The sequence below is a fragment of the Pyrgilauda ruficollis genome, unplaced genomic scaffold (genome assembly GCF_017590135.1).
Source record: "Pyrgilauda ruficollis isolate IOZ18807 unplaced genomic scaffold, ASM1759013v1 scaffold100, whole genome shotgun sequence".
NCBI lineage: Eukaryota > Metazoa > Chordata > Aves > Passeriformes > Passeridae > Pyrgilauda > Pyrgilauda ruficollis.
In genome coordinates, this window is record NW_024508102.1 from 1,177,253 (window position 1) to 1,199,922 (window position 22,670).

Genomic DNA, 22,670 nt, shown 5'->3' on the forward strand with positions numbered 1-22,670 from the left:
GGATGCTCCAAGCCCTGTCCAGCCTGACCTTGGGCACTGCCAGGGATCCAGGAGCAGCCACAGCTTCCCCATGCCAGTGTCTCACTGCTAACACCCACAACACCAGATTTCTTAAAACCACACCCTTGTATACTTCCTTTAAAAAAAAAATACAGACACTTGCATGTTTAAAATGCATTTGCATGCTTCTGTACGATCTTTGTTTGGTTTACATTCCACTCACTCAGTTTACAGGCGGGCACGGGAGGGTCCCAGCTGAAATCCTCTTGGCACTGGGTGTGACTGACGCCTTCCAGCATGTAACCTTCGTCACATTCAAGAGTGATGTTAGTGCCAGAGCGATAAGTATTTCCTTTAATGGCTTTTTTAACACCTTGGACATCCGGGAATTCACATCTGATCTCTGAAATTGGAAGCAATAAGAAGAGGGCATTTAGAGGGAACACGAAATATGAGAAACGCAGCTGTGGGTTATTTAGGACATTGCTCTTGAATTCCTTCTGAGTTTAGCCAGGAATTAATTCTCGTTCCGCATTCTGCAGAACTGGGAAAGTGCCTCAGTCACATGGAATTCCAAACATCAGAGGAAGCAGGGACTCACCTTTGCACTGCGGGAGGGGCTGGCTCCAGGATCCCGACCCCGTGCAGTTGATGAAAGCATTCCCAACCAGTGAGTAGCCGGGATCGCAGCTGTAGGATACAGCGGCTCCGGGGGGAAAGGTGGCAGAGCTGTTGCCTTTCAGCCTCCCGTTGGTGATGTTTGGAGGCTGCTGACAATTCACAGCTGGAAAGTCAGGGAGAGACAATCAACAGGATGCTGAAGGGTGGCCAGGGAGTGACTGAGGCACTGACCCTCTGCAGCCTCAGCTGCTCCCTTTGAATTTCTTCCCCTGCACTCAACAGCCCGGACCCCTGTAACTCCAGCAGCCTTTGGAAAGGCTAAAAACTCGAGCTTGTTCTTATCACACACCCTGTACTCATATTTAGACCTACAGACCTTCCCCTAAGGCAAGATTTGTTAAATGTCCTTTGTTCTTCACTCTCTGCTGCCAAAACGCACCTTGACAGACGGGAGGGGGATGGCTCCAGGCTCCAGATGCTGTGCAATAAATGGATGCTGTCCCCAGGAGGGAGAAGCCAGGCTCACAGATGTAGTTTACAGATGTTCCCACAGTAAAAACTGCTTTTGCTGGGCCACGGAAAGACCCGTGGGTGATATCTGCAGGCTTGGAGCAGTGCAGCGCTGAAAACAGAGACGTGCAGATCAAAGCAGAGCTCAGAGAGACAAGAGGGAAAACTTCTGAGCAGCTGGGGAAGGCTGAAGCTCCCTCCCACAGCACTGACCCCAACAGCCCTGCCCAACCCTCTGCAAAGCTCCCTCAAAAAAGCAGGACAGCTTGGGAGGAGGAGTTAGTGATTAGTAAATCAAATTTTGCCTCTTCAGGTAAGAGACCTACCTGGCTTTGTTGTGGTGTCAGGGTGGTGATAACGTTCTGACACTCCATCTAAATGCAGCATTAAGAGTTTAGAAACATGGTTGAGCAAATAAAATGTACACATTTACCTTCATTTCCCATCATCCCGCTGTTAACATTTCCAGGAAAAAATTCACAGCTCTCTGATATTCAATATCCTGCAGCTACCAAATTCCTCATTTCCAGGGAATTAAGAGAATGTAGATTATGGATTGCAACAAGCAGAGTGAGAAAGTGCAAATCATGCCAGTACTTACAGCATTACCCAAGCCCTGGCTCATCTCCTGTGTGTGAAGAGAGGCACAAATGAAAGGAAAAATTTCTGGATTGTCCTTAAAGTAGTTGGAGCAAACAGGAAAAATAAAACCAACTTTGGCTTTGGAGAGCGGTCAGGAGAGAAATCAGGTGAGAAACCAGGAGGAATGTGCAATCCCACCAAGGCCAAGAGCTGATTCTTACCCTGCTCACAGACAGGTAGAGGTGGGTGCCACCTCCTGTCACCTCGGCACTGGGACGTGGGGTGGCCTCGCAGGGTGAAGCCTCTGCGGCACTTGAAGGTGACAGAGTCCCCGTAGGTGTAGCGGGGCTTGGGGACAGCCACCCTCCCACTGTGGATCTGTGGGGCTGGGCACACCACCCCTGAAAGAGAAACTCCTGTTTAGGGGTACAAAGCCATGAAATGAGCACATCCTGAAGTCCATTCTCAGTGTGCTCAGAGCAGCTTCACAGGTAGGACTTAGAGACTCAGATAAGAATAATTCCAAGGACTGAGGGGTTTTAGTTCTTTTAGGTACCTTAAGGGTACTACAGTATTATATATATAAACATAGATGGTGTGAATATATTCTAATAAATCTTAGAGACTCAGATAAGAATAATTCCAAGGACTGAGGGGTTTTAGTTCTTTTAGGTACCTTAAGGGTACTACAGAGAGATGGTGTGAATATATTCTAATAAACACATGAAATGGGGTAGAAGTCTGTCAGTACTGTCATTCTCAAGAATGCTTTACTATCCCAACCTCAAAAAGCAATTCCATCTGAAAAAAAGACTAATTGCAATGAGCAACCCCTGCAATACATCCTTGTGCTTTGGTTAACAGTACAGGCTTTGGAAAATTCCATTTCAATGCTACTCAAAATATCACTCTTCTATTACAAAACACACTTTTTACTTGATTTCTCATTTATTGTTGTGAAACAAAAGGGACAAGTCCCTGCAGGCATCTCACAGCTCTTCAGTCTGCATTGCTGTGACAGATCAAAAGCTTACATCTGGAAGAATTTTAGAAGAAACCAAATATACAAGCATAAAAAAAACATCCCAGAGGAATATTATCCTTTAATAGTCTTATTCATTTAATTCTATTTATTTAAAGGAAATGCTTTTTAATTTTAAGGATTTAATATGGCAATTCTGGCCCCGATATAGTGGTGACCTACTTACTCTGACAGATGGGAGGCAGACCAGTCCAGCCAACATGTCGTCCCAAAATCTCACATCTCCTGTGGGACTGTCCAACCAGTCTGTACCTGGAGGTGCAGAGAGGGAAATATCAGCTCATACCAAGTCCTGCAGCTTGGGATTTTCCCTCCCCAGAGGTTTCCTTCTGCAGCCTCCTGAATCCAGCTGATCACCAAGGTCTCTCTGCTGGTTTAACACGTGGGAATGAAGGACACCAAGTTGCTTCTTCCCACATCCAAGAGGAGCAACACTGACCCCAAAAACTCTGGGTTAGATTGGTCAGGTGATAAATGATGACCCAACTGATTTCCAAAGGGCTGGAGCCTCCTTGCAGCACGGCCTTGCTCCCACTCTCAGCTCCTGCTCGAGGCCATCTGAGAAGGAAAACTGAAACTGCTTTGCAAATTAATCTGCTGAGCACAGGAGGGAAAAATGAGACAATTCTCCGTTTCTGGACCAGGCAACTAAGGCAGAATTAGAACCAAAATTCCAATTCAGGTCTGCTGTGGGAGAACAGCTGTGCAGAGGAGTGGGCTCTGATCCTTTACCCAGCACCAAACTCGGACACGGAGGCAGCAAAGGCAGCGTGAGACTCACCCTTCATCACACGTGTGGCTCACGGTTGACCCAAAAAGGAGATCTGTCAGAACAACAACTCTGCCATTCCTGGGGGGTTCTGGGTGTCTACACTGCTTCCCTGGGAAAGAACAAGGCTGAGTTTAAGCTCCTCTCTTGAGGTTGTGTAACACACTATGAGAAGGTACCTTAAGGCTCTGTCCAAGTTCTGCCACCAATAAAGATGTGATTTCGAAAAGGCCCAAAGTGGCCCAGACCATGTGACTAGTAAAGCCATGTACCAATCTTTCCTTCAAAAACCCACAAAATACACAATTTCCAAAAACCAACACCAAATGGATGGAGCTATTCACTTTTACAGAACTCTAGGGCTTCAGACCACGTGTGGTTTTGGAGGCAAGTCAGAGTTTGGGGCACTCCAAGGCGTCTCGAGTGTCCCGGCCGGCAGCTGTAGCTCACAGTGTCCCCAACAGCAAATTCCTGCTGATTTTTGTATTCCCTGGTTAGCTCAGCAAAGGTGAGGTTTGGAGGTGCACCACAGCCACCTATCAGGGGAGAAAACGTAGGGAGAAACGGAGATGTCAACTACAAAAATTGTTTTAAAATGTATTTTGAGTAGGTACAGCTTAAAACCATTGTGCAAAATGGCTAAAAAAAGGGGAGGGTAAAGGATTCAGAATTTTGGAAAGGGTGAGGATGAGTCCTACAGGTAGAAACTCCCAGGCTATCCCTAAGTCCAAGCTTAGAACCACAGTGTACCTGCACACTGAGGGAGAGGGAGGCTCCAGTTGCCAGAGTCGGTGCAGTAGATGGATGCCTCTCCCCGGAGGCTGTAGCCAGGGTCACAGCTGTAGTTCACAACCATCCCAGTGGGAAAAACCTCCAAGTCCTGGCTGTCGTGGCTTCCTTTGTCAATATTTGGAGGTGAAGGGCATTGCAGCACTAAAGAGAGAGGACAAAACAGAACTGAGAAAAGGGCAGGGCCATGATGCTGGGACAGGCTGGGGAAGTTGGGGTTGTTCAGCCTGAAGAGAGGGCTCCAGGGAGACCTTAGAGTCTCTTCCAGTGCCTAAAGGGGCTCCAAAAAAGCTGGAGAGGGACTTGGGACAAGGGATGGAGTGACAGGAATGGCTTCCCACTGCCAGAGGGCAGGGTTAGATGGGATATTGGGAAGGAATTCTCTCTGTCAGGGTGGGCAGGCCCTGGCACAGGATGCCCAGAGCAGCTGTGGCTGCCCCATCCCTGGAAATGTCCAAGGCCAGGCTGGACAGGGCTTGGAGAAAGCTGGAATAGTGGAAGGTGCTCATGGCAAGGGTTGAAACAAACTGATTTTAAGCTTATTTAACTCAGTGTCATAGGAGAAGAATCACTATTTTCAGGAGTCTGCACAAACCCTCCAAAGGAGGGAGTGGTGAAGGGGAAATTACAAGGCTTCAGCGCACAATTTCAACCAATTAGAAGCAGCTGCAAAACTTACTTTTGCAAAACTCCTGGGCTTCAGACCATGTTAGATTTTCAAGACATGTGATAGTTGGTGATATCTGTGGCTGTTCCACGTATCCAGGCCGACAAGTGTAGTTCACAGACATCCCGACAGGAAACTCAGTCTGATTTTCATATTGCTCACTTAGCTCAGCAAATAGCAACGGTGTTGGTGTGCCACAACCGGCTGCCAAGAAACAAAATGGGCATGAGAAATATGTCCTTGGCTGTGAAATGGAGCTAAAGAGAAACAGGTGCATTGATAGGCCCTGTTAAACCCCAAGTTATTAATGCATCTTCTATGTAGTCTGACATTTGTCTGCATCAAATAACACTCAGCATGTGAGGACACAGGCACCTAATTTATGTGGCCTTAAAAATCAGGATAAAACAATGCCCAAAAAATAGTGTGGGCGGTGTGGTGCCTTCACATGACTCTGAGCTAAAGTACAGAAATCTTTAATTTCAATATTTAGAACACCCAAGCCTGTCTCCTTTTGGGAAACTTGAGCAATGCCACCAGCTTATTCCCAGTGCCCCCAAAGTGAGCACAGCTCCTGCTGTGGTTCTCCCTATGCCATGCAATCCTGCAGGTTGGCAGGTTTGCCTGATCCAGGGTGAGCCTGGCACGGGGTGGATGCTGAGCCTGGCATGGGATGGAGGCTGAGCCTGGCACAGGGTGGGTAGGGAAGCCCCTACCTGCACAGCGTGGGTAGGGAAGGCTCCAGTTGCCCCAGGCTGTGCACAGCACGGAGGGATCCCCGAGCAGGGAGAAGCCGGGCTGGCAGCTGTAGCTCACGGAGGTGCCACTGGTGAAGTTCATCCCCGGCTGGGCGCTGAGCGTGGCGTGGGCGATGACGGGGGGTGGAGGGCACAGCCTCACTGCCAGGGAGGAGCAGAGAGCAGAGCTTTAGGGGTTTCACCCAGAGGAGGAGCACTGCTACCACAGCCAAGCCCCTCTCAGCTGGCTCACCTGGCTGGCAGGTGGGCACAGCAGGCACCCAGTGGCTGTCGGGCTGGCACTTGGCCCCACGGCTGCCCCTCAGCACGAAGCCTGGGTGGCACTGGAAGGTGACATTGTCCCCAGGGTGGTACACAGCCCTCCGGCCCTCGGCCACCTCTCCGTCCTTGATGCTGGGGCTGCTGCAGGTGATCACTGGGAGGGAAAAGCAGCAGAGCTCGGGCTGGGGGCACGGCTGCCAGAGCTGAGGGTGCTCCTCTGGTTTTGGGAGCCCGTGTGAGTGCAGTGCTCTCCCTCTGCACTGAGGGCAGCAGCATTTGCAGCTCACCTTCACACCGGGGGTAAGGGATGCTCCAGACTCCCGATGGCAAACAGGAAATCGTGGTTTTCCCGGTGAGGACGTAGCCCGGGTCACAGCGGTACTTCACTGCCATGCCAGGGATGAACTCTGTCACCCCCTTGCTGTCGTGCTGGCCATTTCTGATAATCGGAGGGGAAGGACACGGTGGCACTGCAAGGAGGGGAAAACATCCCAGCTAGCCAAGAGCTGGTACCACAAACCTCCCTGCAGGGTGAGGCAGCCTTTTAGCTTTGTTCTTTCCCATTAACTCCTGCCCAACAGCAACAAGAGCTGTCACTGAATGATATTTCCATCCTACCCTCTCTTACCTTCCAGCCTTCATGTTTTCTGAACTTATTGACATAAAAATGATAGCTTCTCACTGTTTAGGCAACTACAGTGGTTAGTTTCCATCTGTGACTCTAACAACTTGCTCTGGTCTTTCTGTGATTGTGAATGGTATCAGGCACCAGCCTGACTCACTGGATTTTGTGGATTCATTTAAAGAGACCTACATTTCACAAGGGTGTGAATCACAGAAACATTTACGTTGGAAAAACCCACCACTACCCCATGTCCCCAAGTGCCACACCCACATGTCTTTTAAATCCCTCCTGGGATGGTGCCACATGATGCCCACACCTCCCCAGGCAGCCTGTTCAGGGGTTTGGATGGCAATTAGGAGGATGGCAGGATATAAACTTGCATGTTTTTCCTTTCCAGCCCTTGAGAGCAGCCCCTTTACCTCCACACACGGGTTCAGAAACCAGCTGCCCCTCATCTGCACTTACGCTTCTCACAGCTGGGGACAGGAGGGTGCCACTTGCCCCCAAACTGGCACTGGGACTCTTGAGAGCCCTTCAAGGCATAACCAAAGTTGCACTCGAAGACAATGATGTCCTCCAGGCTGTAGGTGGTCTCTGAGCCAGTCACTTTTCCATTCTCAATCTCCGGCTTGGTGCAGCCAGTTGCTGGAAGGGAAGAGCATGAGATGTGAAAAGCTGGGAATGTGAAACCCCCCCTGGCTGTGGAGGGGCACTGGGCAGGGACCAGTGCTGGACCTTGCCATCACTGTCACGGGCATTTCAACACTTCTGACTCTTGTTCTTCCACTAAATATCATTATTCAGCTGTTCCTGAGCGTTTGTACTCAGCGGGAACAGAAAGGGAAACCCACAGGGGCGCATGGGCTCCTCCTGCCCCTGGCACCTCCGCTCTCTGCCTCTCCCTGGGGATTCCCTTGCAGTGATTAAACCAAGAGCCAGGAAGGAGGAAGGAGCCCGGGGCCAGGCAGAGGAAGCCACAGAACACACCTCGGCAGCGGGGCTGGGGCCGGCTCCAGGTTCCCCTGGCCGTGCAGCGGATGGAGGCGTTGCCCAGCAGGGAGTAGCCCTCGGCGCAGGTGTAGAGCACCACGGAGCCCGGGCTGTGCCAGGCCCCGGGGCTGGCACCGTGCTGCCCGTTGGCAATGCTCGGGGGGACAGGGCACCTCACCTCTGCCGGGAACAAGGAAAGGCAGGTGAGGAATAGGGCAGGGCAAGATAAACACCAAAAACCCCGACCTTCTGAAAGCAAAGCAGGGAGATAGCGCAAGTGCAGTCAGTCAGGACAAGGTGATATGTAACTTTTCCAGGAATTTTCCTTAGCTCTTTTCTCCATCAGAGACCAACATCCTGGTTTTTAGAGCTTTTTCAGAAGTAATACATCGAATTAAATTGTAATGAAAACTGAAGCAATAATAGTACTCCCCCACCAGCATCAAAAAGAAAAATCTGTTATACTAAAGCGCCAGCAAATAAGCATTCGATGCGTAGAAAAATGATTTAAAAATTATAAATTCTCCGAGTTGTTTTGAACACTGACATTAACTGCTGTGAATGAACAAAATCAGTCGTATGAGCTGCGTCCCCATGGGTGCAGGCCCTGTCCCTTGTGCCAGGGACAGCCTGGCTGTGGGCACACCCCGAGCCGTACCTTGGCACCGTGGCACTGCCCCGCTCCACGTGCCGCGCTCCCCGTCCGCAGAGGTGCAGGTCAGGGAGGCGTCTCCAGCTGGGGCCAGCCCCGAGGCACAGCTGTAGGTGACCACGTCCCCCAGGGAGAAGGTGTCCCTGGAGCCCCCGCTGTGTGTCCCCTGGGGGATGGCCGGAGGGGCAGCGCAGGTGACACCTGTGGGCAGGACAAGGGGAGGGTCAGCAGTGCCCGGGGCTGCAGCGCACACACGCTGCCCAGGAAGGGCAGGGATGGGGAGGAAACCACCTCAGCAGTGACACAACCACCTGATTCTGCAGGAACAAACTTCGCATGGATAAAATCACACGTGGGAAGGAAAATCTGTCCCCTTCTGTGAGTCACTTCCTTGCTGCTCGTGTCTGGAGGTGCTGGGACAATTCTTACCTCCCTTTCCGTAACCATTGGTGACACAGAGAGAGAGACTGGCCAGTGAGAAATACTTACCCACTAACAGGCAGTTTAAAATATTAGTGTTTCTTCCCAGTTTGGACCAGAATAAATAAAAGACCTTTGAAACCATTCTCAGAAGCACATCCAAACCAAAATAAAAGAAAAAGGAAATATTTTACACATTCAGTGACTTGAGAAATCTTTTGCAATAAAACCTTTGGCTTGAAAGAAGTTCCACTTTATCTTGTAAACCATCTCCAAGGGCCTGTTGTGGTGGCCTACTTACGCTGGCAGACAGGAGGATCCCCACTCCATGAGACATGTGTGCCAGAGACCTCACAAATTCTCTGGGAGCCTCCCACCAGCTTGTACCTGGACCACACAGAAGGATTAATTCTTTTAACAGTGAGATTTTTTTCTATTTAAGATTTCTTTACAACCCTTGCAAGTGGCAGCCAGGAGTTTCTGACTTGGGAACTGGGTTGTGTAAAGCTGAAAATCCACTTCACTGTCCCCAGGGCAGGACTCACCCTTTGTCACAAGTGTAATTAATTTTGGACCCGAGGAGGAGATCTGTCAGGACAACAGCTCTGCCGTTTGCTGGGTTCCCTGGGCTGGGGCACTGCTTCCCTGGAAGGGAATGCCAGCCTCCATCAGCCCTCGGCTGTGCCCACATCCCAGCAGGAATGTCACCACAGACAGCAGGCAGAGACACCCACGGAGCTGGGGAAAATGGAAACCAGCCAAGCTCACACTTGGGGCTTTCAGCACTTGCAGGACGTACTTTGACAGAACTCCAGCGCTGCAGACCACGTCTGGTTCCTGAGGCAGGTGATGGCTGCTGACACCCCCGGGAGCTGGCTGTAGCCAGGCTGGCACACGAATTCCACCCTGCTCCCCTCGGGAAACACCGTCTGGTCCCTGTAGGGCTCCTTCAGCTCGGCAAAGCCCAGCCTGGCAGGGGCTCTGCAGCCAGCTGCCAGGAGAGAGAACAGCCTGGATGTTAAAGAGCCACAAAAGGCGGATTTGGGAGAGCAGGGGAAGGTTGAGCCCTGTTGAGACACTTGCCCTGCTCGCAGACGGGCACAGGCGGCTCCCAGGTGTTGTTTGGCTGGCACTGGATCTCTCTGTGGCCACGAATGGCATAGCCTGGGTCACATTCCAAGGTCACGGTGTCCCTGTGTGCGTAGGCAGACCTGGCAGCCACGATCCTCCCGTGCTGGATCTGTGGGACAGGACAATTCGCCTCTGGAAAAGAAAGAGGTGCAGGTGCTCAGAACGGGCCCTCAGGCAGAGCTGGGCAGCTGTGGAGCCACCAAGGGTTGTTGCAATTTTAACACAGTTTTAAACAAGCCTGAAACTCATTTTCCCTAGAGAAGATGTTGTGCCTGCATCCTGCGATATCAAACATCTCCAAGGACAAAGGGGACCCTGGGACAGCAGGGTGGCACTCCAACCCCCCCTACTCTGGATAATGCTGGATTATGCTGGGGCAAAAATCCCAGCTGGCTGCAGTTTCCCAGTCATTCCCAACACGGAGCAGCGATGCTGGGAGGATTGCTGGGGGTCCCTGCACCCTCAGGCTGCCCAGCCCACCTCCGCAGGCGGGCAGGGGCTCGCTCCAGACGCCGTTGCGGCCGTCGCGGGTGGTGCAGTGGATGGAGGGCTGCCCGTGCAGGGGGAAGCCGCGGTTGCAGGTGTAGGTGACGGCCGTGCCGTAGTGGAACTCGCTCAGCAGCTCGCCCGAGTGCTGCCCGTTGGGGATGTCCGGGGGTGGCTCGCAGGGGATGCCTGCAGGGGTGCAGAGCCTCAATTCAACAGCAGCACCAAACCCCTGGGACTGTGAGGCACAAACACTTCTTCTAAAGATGGGAGGAACTGACCTCCCAGGTGAGATCCTGGGAAGAGGATCCCACCCACCCTGGCACTTCTACAGAAAGCATAGCAGTAAACAAAGCTCTGTGGAGGATGCATGCTTTGCATTTTCTTCTTTTTAAGAAATAAGAAATCGAATACTTATTTAGCATCACTGGGATAAAATCCTGGTGCCAGGTTGTGCAATAGGCACAGTCTGTGTGTCACCTGTGGTTCACACCCACCTGGAGAAACTGGGAAATGCTTTAAAACCCCAGAATGTACCAGCAAACGTTTCTTTCTTCGTGTGAAATGGCTGTGATCAGCAGAGAAAGGCCCAGGTAGAGTTGCTGAGGAGCAGCACAGCAGCTCTTGGGCACTCACCAGCGGTGGAGAGAGGGAGCAAACCCACACTCTGGGATTTTGGGATTCGCTGCTGGCCCTGGCTCAGTGCTCTGTCTCTCCTTAGGACTGACCCTTGTTCTCTCTGGGTCTGACAAAACACCCCCTAAGCTCAACATGTTTTCCCTTCCTCTCCTGCACTGGGCTCCTGGTGTCAGTCAGAGCAGGACACAAGCACTGCTGGAAAAGCTCCAGCTGAGGTGTCTGAGCTGTTGCTTTCCATAATCCCTTCAGCTTTGGGATCTTGTACTTTTCCCCAGATTGCTTTCTTACAACTTCCAAACCTTCTGGTAGTTTTCCTGCCCACAGTGGGGAGAAATTGCCTGTGAAAGCTTTGATTGGATAGATGTGGCAGTCTCTGCTGGAAAATATTCCCCAGATCCTTGCAAACCCCCAGAGCCATGAGCTACTTACGCTGGCAGAGGGGAGTGTGACCAGTCCATGCAACACGTCCCCCAGAGATCTCACAGCGTCTGCTGGGCTGTCCAATTAACCTGTGCCTGGTGTTAAAAGGGTCGGTCATTCCCCCCAAGCCACTTCAGTTGGAGTTATTGTTCCTCCCACCTGGGATGTGGGATCAGCCCTGCTGGCAGCACAGCTGTGGCCCTGAAGGGGAGGTTCCTTCCTTGCTCTGCCCAACCCATTTCCCAGCATTTATAGGGGATATGGATATATATATATATTTAATATATGTATATATATTTAAAAAATAAATATATATATATAGACACTGTAGTGTATAGTCACAATAGGTACAGAACCCTCTACAGGGGCTTCTGTACAGAATCCATTTACTGGGAGTGAATGAGCAGGGGTTAAAAAGGGGGACACTTACCCAATCCACGTCCAGAGCAGGACTTACCCTTCCTCACAGCTGTAAACCACTGTAGACCCAAGCTGGAGATTTGTCAGGGAAATAATCTTGCCATTCACAGGCTCACCTGGGTGACTGCACTGTTTCCCTGGGGAAGGAAAACACCCTTATATCCTGCCTCTCTACATCACAGTACAAAATATTCAATTATTCCTCCAGTCCCCTGCCCACATTCCCAGTTCCCCCCAACACGGGTTTCCAATTTCAAAGGGTTACATGGCTTTACTAGTCACATATTCAGAGTAACATCAATGTTTTGGCAGCATGGGCAGAACCTGAGACCTGTTCCTCCTGCAACAACAGACACCAAATCAAGGAGCTATTCACTTTTACAGAACTCTAGTGCTTCTGACCACACTCCACTCTCAAGGCATGTCATAGTAGGTGACATTCCTGGCACTTTAGCATATCCAGGGAGGCAAGTGTATTGCACAGTCTTCCCAACAGGAAAATCAAAGGCATTTCTATGCTCCTCATTTAGCTCAGCAAACTGTAACCTTGTGGGAGCACCACAAGCACCTAGTGAGAGAGAAAAGAGATGTGAGGAGCAGGCAGGACAGGCACATGGGGGCAAGCACACAAAGAGCACTGTTAGGAGGAAAGGGGTTTGGTTTGCCTTGCAAAAATGTTCATTTTGATTAATATAGCCATTAATAAAGACATTTTCCCAAAGGCTTGCAGAAGATTAGGTTCTTATTCCCAGGACAGGCTTAAATCATCCCCAAAGGGTTTAACAGCATTTTTTAAACAGGATAAAGGGACATAAAATAGCAGTTATTCAGGTACCTGGAGACCTGGTGAAGGAGTTGTGGTGAGGCAGTGCTCTGTCACACACAGGAGCAGGGGGCTGCCAGCTGCCATCCTCCTGGCAAGACACGCTGGCACTGCCCTGCAGGCTGTAACCATCGTGGCACCGAAATGTCACCGTTTGCCCGGGGGCAGAGAGAAGCCCGTGGCCACCAACTTGCCTTCCATTGGCTACGATTGGATTGATGCAGACAGTCCCTGGAAATGAGGGTGTGCACGAGGAGTTGGAGCAACAGAAAACACAAAAGCACAGGTTGTTCGTGCTGGAGCCACAGAATCAGCGTGGTGTCCACACAAACCTCCCCAGCCACGGGAAGGCCTGGCATTAATTGATTCCATGGTACACTTTACATGGAATTAACCCTCTTGGAGGATCTGTTTGCACTGGTGAGGGTGTCCCCTGTGCTCAGGGCCACACTGAGTTTGTCCCTGAGGGGACAGAGCCCAGACTCACCTTGGCAGCGAGGGCGGGGCTGGCTCCAGTTCCCCGATGCTCTGCAGGACACAGCGGCATTTCCAACCAGGTAATAGCCAGGATTGCAGCTGTACTTGACAGACATTCCCATGGTGAATCCTGCTATGCTCCGCCCGTTGTGATTGCCATTGGCGACCTCCGGAGGCATCGGGCACGGCCGGACTGCGAGAGGGAGATGAGAAATTTAACTCAGCGAGGGAGTGAGGAGCGAGGATGTGCACGGATGGGTCAAATCACGGATGGGTTAAATCCCTGCCTGCACCCCTGTTCCTGAGCAGCACTCACCCCTCTGGCACACAAGGAGTGGCGGGTCCCAGACACCCCCGGGCTGGCACCGAGCCTCATCAGAGCCCTCTGTGGTGTAACCAGAATCACAGCCAAAGCGCAGAGTGTCTCCAGCTCTGTAGGTGCTCTGCACGTTGTGGACCTTCCCATTCTGCACCTCGGGTACCTGACAGCCGATCGCTGAGGGAGCAGGGACAGCGAGCTTTAAACTTCACTGCTTGGGTGCTGGATGCTGCACACACAGAGCCCTCTGCTCCCCTCCGAGCCACAAGCCCGCCTGCTCTGACCCTCCAGCACACCCAGCACCCCTCCTGCCTCCCCACCCCAGGAGAGAGACCCCCGCAGACCTTCACAGCGGGGCAGGGGCCGGCTCCAGAGGCCGGAGTCCGTGCAGGTGATGGACGCATTGCCGAGCAGCTCAAAGCCCTCCCTGCAGCTGTAGGACACGGTCACCCCCCGGGAGAAGCTGTCCCTGGAGTGGCCGCTGTGCAGCCCATTGGCGATGCTCGGTGGCCGAGGACATGTCACCTCTGCAGAGGGAGGGGAAACCTCATCAGAGTTTGGGAAAGATGATTTTGGGGAGCCAGCTCAGCCCCCCACTCCCGCATGTCAGACTTTGCGAGGACAGAGGGATCAAACCCCAGGTACTGCCAGCTGCATCCTGCCAGCAGCCTTTGGGTCTCCTCTCTCTCCTCCGATTTTTCTGGACAAAGAGTATTGAAATTATTCATTTAAACTCAGCTGGTCTCCCCCTAAAAGCTGAGTCCCTCTCTCTGCCCATGCCTGCTCTCAGCACTGTCACCATCCCTGGATATGCTGGAGCACAGGGAGGAGGGTGCTGGCTCTGGACTCGTGGATTTCAGCTTGTTCTTTATATGTTATAAACCCGTATATTTCATTAAAATGGAATTTAGTCTCTCACTGAAGGTCTCAGTGGATTTGGTGAGGGTGTCCCCTGTGCTCAGGGCCACACTGAGTTTGTCCCTGAGGGGACAGAGCCCAGACTCACCTTGGCAGCGAGGGCGGGGCTGGCTCCAGTTCCCCGATGCTCTGCAGGACACAGCGGCATTTCCAACCAGGTAATAGCCAGGATTGCAGCTGTACTTGACAGACATTCCCATGGTGAATCCTGCTATGCTCGTGCAGGTGATGGACGCATTGCCGAGCAGCTCAAAGCCCTCCCTGCAGCTGTAGGACACGGTCACCCCCCGGGAGAAGCTGTCCCTGGAGTGGCCGCTGTGCAGCCCATTGGCGATGCTCGGTGGCCGAGGACATGTCACCTCTGCAGAGGGAGAGAAAGCGTCCTGTGGGTCTGCTCTGTGCTGGTTTGTGTGCTGCTGGCACAGCTCGGGGAACAGCAGGGAGATCTCCTGAGTTCTGCTCTGGGTTCATTTGCTGGATCAAGGCTTTCGTTCACTCAAGGTGCAGCTGCACCTGGAAGAAATCACTGGCAGTAACAGCAGTCCTGACAGGACTGCAGGTTCATCACAGGGTTTGGGGGGGATCCACACTGACGTGGAAGCAGCAAGAGCAGTGAGAAGTTGTGATTGCTCTCCACTCCACAGTGAAGGTGAAATTGCCCCACATCTGCCCAGAAGCAGTGTCAGAATTCCCCTGGCATTCAGACCCTGCCATCCCTCGGGGTTAACCTCTTCCCATCCCTCTCGGAGCCCCAGACAGGGCACAGCCCTCCCCATGTCCCCCTCAGCGTGTCCCTCTGGAGCTGTTTCTGTTTCTCTGCCAGCAGAGCTTGGGAAGGGCAGCCAGGACAGATCCAGCCTGGCTTTGCCTTCCCAGCGAATTTGGGAGGACACAAGAAAAGCTTTCCCCATGGCCAGCACTGGGACACTCAGGGGACACTCAGGGGACACTCATGGGACACTCAGGGGACACTCAGGAGACACTCAGGGGACACTCATGGGACACTCAGGGGACACTCAGAAGACACTCAGGGGACACTAAGGGGACACTCATGGGACACTCGAGACACTAAGGGAACACTCATGGGACACTCAGGGGACACTCAGGGGACACTCGGGGACACTCAGGTGACACTCACCCTTTTTGCACTGTGGCAGAGGGGGGTCCCACCTGGAGGTGGCCTTGCAGGTGCTGCTGCCGGGGCCCTGCAGGGCGTAGCCGGGGTTGCAGGTGACACTCACGGTGTCCCGTGTCCAGTAGGAAGAGCGCCGAGGGGACACCCTCCCGTACAGCACCCGGGGGAACGGGCACCGGGCAGCTGGGAGGGAGAGAAGGGACGTGCTGACCTGCAGAGCTGCGGGGATCCCGCCGTGCTGAGGGGTCTGTGCCCTGGGCACTGGGGGCTGCAGCTGGGGTGGGGGTCCCTGGGCTGCAGGACCCTCCCTGTGCTCCTCGGGGACCCCGCTGCCACCTCAGCTGACACAATCTGCGTGTCCAGGATTTCATGTCAACGCCCAGCAGGGTCAAGAGCCTTTCCTGGCCTTTCTGCAGGCTCTGAAGCCCCTCCTGAGGGCCCAATCCCACCCAGAAAAACCCTGACAGGGCAGCCCAGGACTGAGCCAAAGGCACCCAGGGATCTGTGCTGTGCCAGGGGGCTGGGGGTGCCCAGCCTGGGCTGGGGGTGCCAGCTGTGGCTCTGATGATCCCAGAGGGTCTCTGCCATCAGCAGAGGAGCTCAGGGCTCTGTGATGCCAAGGTCCACCTGGGACCAGTGCAGAGCTCCCATTTCCCTCGGCAGGGAAGGGCGCAGGGATCAGCGAGGACAGAGCAGGGATGAGGAGCAGGAGGGCAGTGGGAGGAAGGCCCCGGAGGAGCAGAGCTGCTGCCCTGCCTTACCTTGAGCCCCGGGCGTGGTGCTGAGGAGCAGAGCGCAGCTGCCCAGCAGGCAGAGGGTGAAGGTGGGCACCATCCCTGGCACAGACAGCAGCTCCTGGGGGCACAGGGCAGATATGGGCACCCCAGTTCCCCCCAGTGCCCCCGTGGGAGGAAGGAGATGCTGCTGGGGGACTTCCCAGGACTGTGGGACAGGAACCTGTGGGCTCCCCAGGACGTGCAGGCACAGCCAGCACCCCCAGGAGGCTGCCAGTGCCCCAGGCTGCTGCTGCTGCTGCTGGTTTTGGCAGGGGGGGATGTGGAAAGAGGGGTGACAAAGGGCAGGGTGCAGGCAGAGGTGCTGTAGCTGCACTGTGCCCGTGGTGCAGAGTGTCCCCCCCTTGGGGAAGTGGCCCAGGCGCTGTCCCAGAGCCCCAGGGGGTGGTGGTGGCACCTAAGGGACACGGCACAGTTCACCTGCCCAGGGGTGGGACAGGCAGAGTGAGGCATTCCGTAAAAATGGGACCAGTGGGGACACAAATCCTCCTGACCCGACCCTGGGCTCATCCCTCCCCACTGGCAGGAGGAATAAACCCCCAGACAGAATAAACCCCTGTCTCCTTTTGGGTGAGGAGCAGCCCCAGCAGCTCCAGCTGCCCACCTCACGCAGGTGACACTTCCTGAGCCTAAAGCAGGCAGCAGGACATGAACTGCTCAAATCCTTTTATTTCTTTTATTGAAGAAATCTTTTATTCAGCTTCCAATACTTACAAATCCAATGTTCATGCTTCAGAATTGCACTTGGTCATCTGCACTCAGATTATAAAGAGAAATGATGTGCAACTGGTTACAAATACAGTAAATAAACCCTCTCCAATGGTAAATTTTGGTGACCACACCTGTAAACAATGTTGCAGCATTCACAATTCCTTTCATCTGATTGTGGGGAGATAATTCGAAGCTGATCCCCAAATCTCATGTTAAATCATTTGGGAAAAAAAAAAAATCACTTTGGACTATGCAATATGAATAAATGTCCTTGGGATTAAAACAGCAAAACCAAACACAACCCAGAGCTGCAAGGCTTTAGGTTGTATTTTGTCCGTTTAGTCACTCACATTGCTTATGGTAAAAGAGAAATAAAAAAAATAACCAGCAACGTGCAAGTGCTTGTTCTGCAAGGCTGAAAAAACAGGATCTGCAGTGCCCCTGAGCAGGACAGTGCCCTGCTGGGGACAGAGAACTTGGGGGTCTGTCTGGAACAAGGCTGAAGTGTGGATGGAAATGGTTATTTGTGGGTTTCCTTCTTATGAAAGGCATGTTCCTGCTAGCAGGGGAAAATGAGAAACCAAAGGTCTGTAGTAGACACATTTTGGACAGTTCCTGTTCCCAGTGTGCATCATGAGAAGCTCCCAGATGGGTGATTTACCTCTGCAGCAGACAAAACCCCAAACCTCAACATTTTGCTTTACCAGCAGCTAAAAGTCTGAGCATCTCAGGCTTAGGCAGTCAAAATTCCACCACAGTGGTGTTGCCCTTCTAAACAGGAAACCTTCCAATCTTAGCTCCATTTTATGGCAGCTTGTCCAGTGATCTTTAGCCAGGCTGAGTGACAGCCAGGAAAGGACACCAGCCTTGCCATCAGCCAGAGAAATCCTGGGCATTTTGCCACGTGGTCCCTCCCTCAGCTCTCTCCACGCTCATACACATCCTCAGCACGGCCGCTCAGGGCACGCAGGATGAAACAAAGTGCCCAAAAGCTGTGGGGTTGGTGTCCTGCTCCCAGGACAAAGGTCTTTGGCATCGCCGTGGCATCACCCGGGAAGAGCTGCCCTTGAGTTCTGAGCAGCATTCCAGAAGTTCTGAGCAGAAGTTCTGAGCAATATTCCAGAAGTTCTGAGGAGCATTCCAGAAGTTCTGAGCAGAAGTTCTGAGCAGTATTCCAGAAGTTCTGAGCGGAAGATTTGAGCAGCATTCCAGAAGTTCTGAGCAGAAGTTCTGAGCAGTATTCCAGAAGTTCTGAGCAGCATTCCAGAAGTTCTGAGCAGAAGTTCTGAGCAGTATTCCAGAAGTTCTGAGCAGCATTCCAGAAGTTCTGAGCAGAAGTTCTGAGCAGAAGTTCTGAACAGCATTCCAGAAGTTCTGAGCAGCATTCCAGGTGGAATTCCAGTATTCCAGAAGTTCTGAGCAGCATTCCAGGTGGCTTCCAAAGCACTCCAGTCCCACAGAGCAGTGCCAGGGTTTCCTGGCAGTCACTCTGTCAGGAGGGAAAGGCAGAGCACTGCCCCACCTCCCTCCTCACAATTCCCAGGAAAGCTCAGGCACTGGACACCAGTGCAACAACAGCAATTAATTGAGCAGAAGCAATTAATGAACTTGATTACATCCAGCAAAGAATGAGACTGCAAAATCGTTTGAGCCACTCAAAGGAAGGCTTGATTAGTAAATATGAAATAAACCCCAGAGCCAGGACACCAGTTATTTTATTTTATTTTATTTTATCTTCATTTTATTTACAAAACAGTTTTACTATAAATACTGTAAATTTTGCCCTTTTGTCTGCACACTAGGAAAAGAACCTCAGTTAAAAAGAAGTCGTTTAAGAAATACAAATAAATCTTGTAAGATTGTGCAAAGAGGAAATTATTTTCCTAGAGCAAAGAAACGTTTACTGTCTTTTTTAAGTCTTGCTTTAAGAGCTGCAAAAATACTTGTTCATACAAAAATAAACAAAAAAAGTGGGCATTAAACCAACACAGAGGTGGGTTTGAAGTGTGTTTGGTTTTTCTGCTTCTTTGCCAGCTCAGGTGGAGTCAGAGCCTTGATTTGAGGTCCCTTTATTGCACTGAGAGCTGAATCCCTGCCTGGGATCGGTGCTGAACTCCCTCCTCAGCTCCTGGATTTATCCTGCCACGGGAAACAAGCAGGAATCAGGGGGAGTCTGAGCCCTGTGCCCCTCCCCAGGGACCCCGGGGTGTTTTTTGGGGTGCCCCGTGCAGTTCCTACCATCAGGTGCCAGGCGCTGGGGCTGGCACAGGTGAGCGTGGGTGGGCACCGAGCACACGGGGCAGAGGTGGCAGCCGGGGCTGTGCAGAGGGACCAGGTGGGCTGGGGTCCCCTCGCCGGCCAGGGGACACACGGGGCTGCTGGCTGTGTCCCCCTGGACAAGGGACAGGAGCTGTCTGTCCGTGCAGGGGGGGCAGACGGGGCCCTGGGGGCTGTGGGGACAGAGGTGAGGTGAGTCCCAGCGGGGTCGTGACAGCGCCTGCCCCTCTCCAAACCACCCTGCACCTACAAAAACTGCTTTCCTTCACAATTTCCCTTTTTAAACTCCAACAGGCAGTGATTCAAGAACGCAGAGCTGCAGCTCCCCCACAACTGCAGCTCCCAGCCGGTGGAACAGGCACTCACAGGAATAAATGGAAAAACCCCGGAGCAAATGCAGCAGCAAGGAGTTCACACTTCCCAAAGCCAAAGCAAGCAGATGCACATGCCCAACCATGTTTATCTGGTTTTTCATGTGAATTTGCCTCTGTCAAGGGTGATTCTGTTAAGGAAGCTTTGTCAGCCTGAGAGAGCACCAGGCTCACATGGATGAGTGTCAGAAATAAATAAATAAACTGAGCAAACGGCTTCACCTCATCACTTCTCTGGCCCAAAACCTTACCCTGCCACAAGCAAAGGAACCACACCCACAGGTGTGACAAGCCCTGGGCAGTGGCTGACAAGAGGCTCCCACTGCAGGGTCTCACCTGGGCTCTTTGCTGCTCCACCAAAAGCAGAGCCCCAAAGAACACGAGGCCGAGCCAGGTGGGCACAGCTGGGAGCACAGGCTGCTCCAGAGACACCCAGGAAAACCCCACAAGCATCATCTGAGTGAACCTGACCCAGTTCCACATCTCTCTTGTGGAGAGGCACCACACTTCACCCTGGCACAACAGGAGCAGCCAACCCTCACACGCTGCCAGCCGCTTTTATTCTGAGTTAAGCAGTGAGCTCTCAGCTTGGAGGGCGCTGGGCACACGCTGCAGTGCTGAGAGGAGCTGCCTGCCCTGGCCACACTCACCCCTTGTCCCGCCACTCCCCCGGTGTCACAGCACTGCTGTCACCAGCGTGGGCACGGAGCCAGCTCTCACAGACGGGACAGATGTGGTCACTGTGGAGAAGAACCATTGAGGGTGGGCACTGAGGGCAGGGATGGGCCTTCCAGAGCGTGGCTCTGGGGCTTGGAAAAGCCTGGGATAGTGGGAGGTGTGGGGGTGGGATGAGATGAGCTTTAAGGTTGGGTTCCAACCCAACCCATTCTGGGATTCTCTGATAAACACATTTCTACTCTGTTCTGAAATTCGCTGATTTTTGTCCATGCCCACCGTGGCACCTGGGTATTTTTAGGTATTTTTAGGTGGAAGACTGACCTTTGGTGGTCCATGGGCTGCTCTGCCTCACTCCACCACGGAGCAGCTTCTCCTGTGCCATCTGCCCTCAGCACATCCACAGCTTTGGCAGGAGAGCTGAACACAGAGAGAGAGAGAGAAGACAACCTGAGTGTGTGGCTTCCCAAAAACACCTGCTGCCAACACAGCCACTGCTCCCTAAACATCAAACTCTTGCTCCTGCTGATACAGGAACCACACGAATCCCAGCTGCAAAACTCACTTTATCCCCATAGAGATGCTTCCTCCCCCTTTCCCCTTGTTCTGCCTCCTCCTCACCAGGGGAGCAGAGCAAGCCCCTGCTGGATCTGTACCTGGTCCCTGCTGGGCTCTGGCTGTCCCCAGCACCGATGCTGGGGACGGAGTAGCTGCGGGGTTTTTGGGAGCTCAGCCAGTCCTGGCAGGTGGCACAGCCGCGGTGTGGGGGCTCTGAGAGAGGGGCCAGGTCACTGTGGAGCTGCTCCTCACAGCTGGGACACACGTGGCAGTTCCCTGTGTGGCTGTGGGTGAGAGAGACGGGGGAAATCCACCCAGAGAGCAGCCAGCAAAGCCCAGACCCTCCCGAAGCCCCCTTTGGACAGCAAGGTGCTCATCGTGGTGTTTGAAATCAAAAACTGCTCAAAGATCTTCTGCACAGGTGAGCTGAGCAGCAGTGAGACCCCTGGCTATAGTCAGAAGTCTGGCACAAGTTTTTGGGCAGGTGAACAAGCAAACCTACCAAAAATAGGAATTCCAGGGCTTGGGGTGCTTCTTCTCATCTGTAACCTCTGGATGCATCGCTGCATCCCTTCCCTTCATCTCCTGCTTTTGTAAATTCACATTATAAGAGCTGGAGAGACAGAAAGGGGGGAAATTGTAGAATAAAAAGAAGCTTCACAACATGGAAAAATCATGCTAACCATGCAAATATACTGAAGGTATGGGGCTTGAAAGGAAAAATCCACTTATCCCCAGGGAAAGTTCTGATTTTTGAGGGGCAGCTTACTGCTTTTCATTCTCTTTCCGTCTCATGATGATCCCAGCTAGAATTCCAAGGGCTACTGGAGGAACTGACAAAGAAGGGAAAGGGAGAGTGAAATCAACCACTGACTCCAGGTATTTAACAGCAAACAGCTTTGGGGTAGGAAAATATATTTTCAATTTTAAGCTACTTACCAATGCAACTGGGAATGAGGATGCTTGCTGGGGAGGAAAATAATGAAAGAGATGTTAAAGATATGAAAGCCAAAATGTGGTGCAATTACAGCAATTAACAGGACTTGTAAGCAATGGAGCTCTTACCCAGCCAGTAAGGATTCTCTTCTGAGGGTTTGGTTTGGTTTGTCTCTGCTGTGGTTTTAACTGGGGAGAGACAAAGGAAGAGCACTCAAAATGTGATTTTATATGGTGCTCAGCTTGTACAAAATATATCAAATAGTTCAGAGAAGAGTAAAAATCACATGGGCAGGTGACTTGTGCATCTCAGGCTGTGACAGGGACCTCTTGTGCCCCCCCAGGCCTTAAGGACAGAGGGGATTCTGCTGTTCCACTCGGCTTTATTGCCTGGGTGTTGTTGATAAATAAATCCTTTCTAAGTTCCCTCCAGCAGCTTTGCAGTCACTGATAATTCCCCACACTGACCATTACATTTCTGCCTGTTCCTCTCGAAGGGAAAACATAAATCCAGGTCTGGTTCTGCTCCTGGTGCTGCTCAGCAGAGCCTGGCACCTTGCAAACAAAGTGCCTGTGCAGGCAGGGTGGAATCAGCAGCAATTTGCAGCCCAGCAGGAGCAAACTGCGGGGAAGGGGCGGCTGTGAGCAGGGGAAGGCTCTCACCGCGGCAGGCGGGCGGGGTCCCGCTCCAGGTGCCGCTGTCGCCGCTGTCCCCCGTGTCCCCGGTGCAGCGCAGCGTGTCCTCTCCCACCAGCTCCAGCCCCGGCTCGCACGTGTAGGTTGTGACAGAGCCCAGCACGAAGTCCCCCGAGCTGTTCCCGCTGTGCTGCCCGCGGGGGATGGCTGGAGGAGGGGGACAGGAAATCACTGGGGGAGAAATGGAAGAAGTCAGGA

The 22,670-nt window shown here is 52.6% G+C and overlaps 1 protein-coding gene across 1 annotated transcript in view; it reads right to left on the minus strand.

The window, feature by feature from the left end:
- CR1 (complement C3b/C4b receptor 1 (Knops blood group)) overlaps positions 1–22,670 on the minus strand; it is a 38,964-nt gene that overhangs the window by 13,408 nt on the left and 2,886 nt on the right. The window contains exons 6-43 of the mRNA XM_041467054.1: positions 22,440–22,643; positions 21,906–21,965; positions 21,780–21,806; positions 21,610–21,673; positions 21,343–21,453; positions 20,939–21,124; positions 20,607–20,702; positions 20,258–20,347; positions 19,198–19,409; positions 16,216–16,290; positions 15,458–15,637; positions 14,408–14,680; positions 13,746–13,928; positions 13,399–13,578; positions 13,093–13,275; positions 12,618–12,836; positions 12,165–12,350; positions 11,820–11,919; positions 10,585–10,631; positions 10,298–10,492; positions 9,770–9,949; positions 9,486–9,677; positions 8,273–8,467; positions 7,612–7,794; positions 7,090–7,269; positions 6,287–6,469; positions 5,971–6,153; positions 5,697–5,879; positions 4,993–5,184; positions 4,275–4,457; positions 3,869–4,060; positions 3,537–3,636; positions 2,922–3,007; positions 1,935–2,114; positions 1,458–1,505; positions 1,061–1,243; positions 602–784; positions 224–403 (exon numbers count right to left, since the gene is read on the minus strand). Of these exons, the coding sequence (XP_041322988.1) occupies positions 224–403; positions 602–784; positions 1,061–1,243; positions 1,458–1,505; positions 1,935–2,114; positions 2,922–3,007; positions 3,537–3,636; positions 3,869–4,060; positions 4,275–4,457; positions 4,993–5,184; positions 5,697–5,879; positions 5,971–6,153; positions 6,287–6,469; positions 7,090–7,269; positions 7,612–7,794; positions 8,273–8,467; positions 9,486–9,677; positions 9,770–9,949; positions 10,298–10,492; positions 10,585–10,631; positions 11,820–11,919; positions 12,165–12,350; positions 12,618–12,836; positions 13,093–13,275; positions 13,399–13,578; positions 13,746–13,928; positions 14,408–14,680; positions 15,458–15,637; positions 16,216–16,290; positions 19,198–19,409; positions 20,258–20,347; positions 20,607–20,702; positions 20,939–21,124; positions 21,343–21,453; positions 21,610–21,673; positions 21,780–21,806; positions 21,906–21,965; positions 22,440–22,643 (5,877 nt within the window). The remainder of the gene's footprint in view (positions 1–223; positions 404–601; positions 785–1,060; positions 1,244–1,457; positions 1,506–1,934; positions 2,115–2,921; positions 3,008–3,536; positions 3,637–3,868; positions 4,061–4,274; positions 4,458–4,992; positions 5,185–5,696; positions 5,880–5,970; positions 6,154–6,286; positions 6,470–7,089; positions 7,270–7,611; positions 7,795–8,272; positions 8,468–9,485; positions 9,678–9,769; positions 9,950–10,297; positions 10,493–10,584; positions 10,632–11,819; positions 11,920–12,164; positions 12,351–12,617; positions 12,837–13,092; positions 13,276–13,398; positions 13,579–13,745; positions 13,929–14,407; positions 14,681–15,457; positions 15,638–16,215; positions 16,291–19,197; positions 19,410–20,257; positions 20,348–20,606; positions 20,703–20,938; positions 21,125–21,342; positions 21,454–21,609; positions 21,674–21,779; positions 21,807–21,905; positions 21,966–22,439; positions 22,644–22,670) is intronic.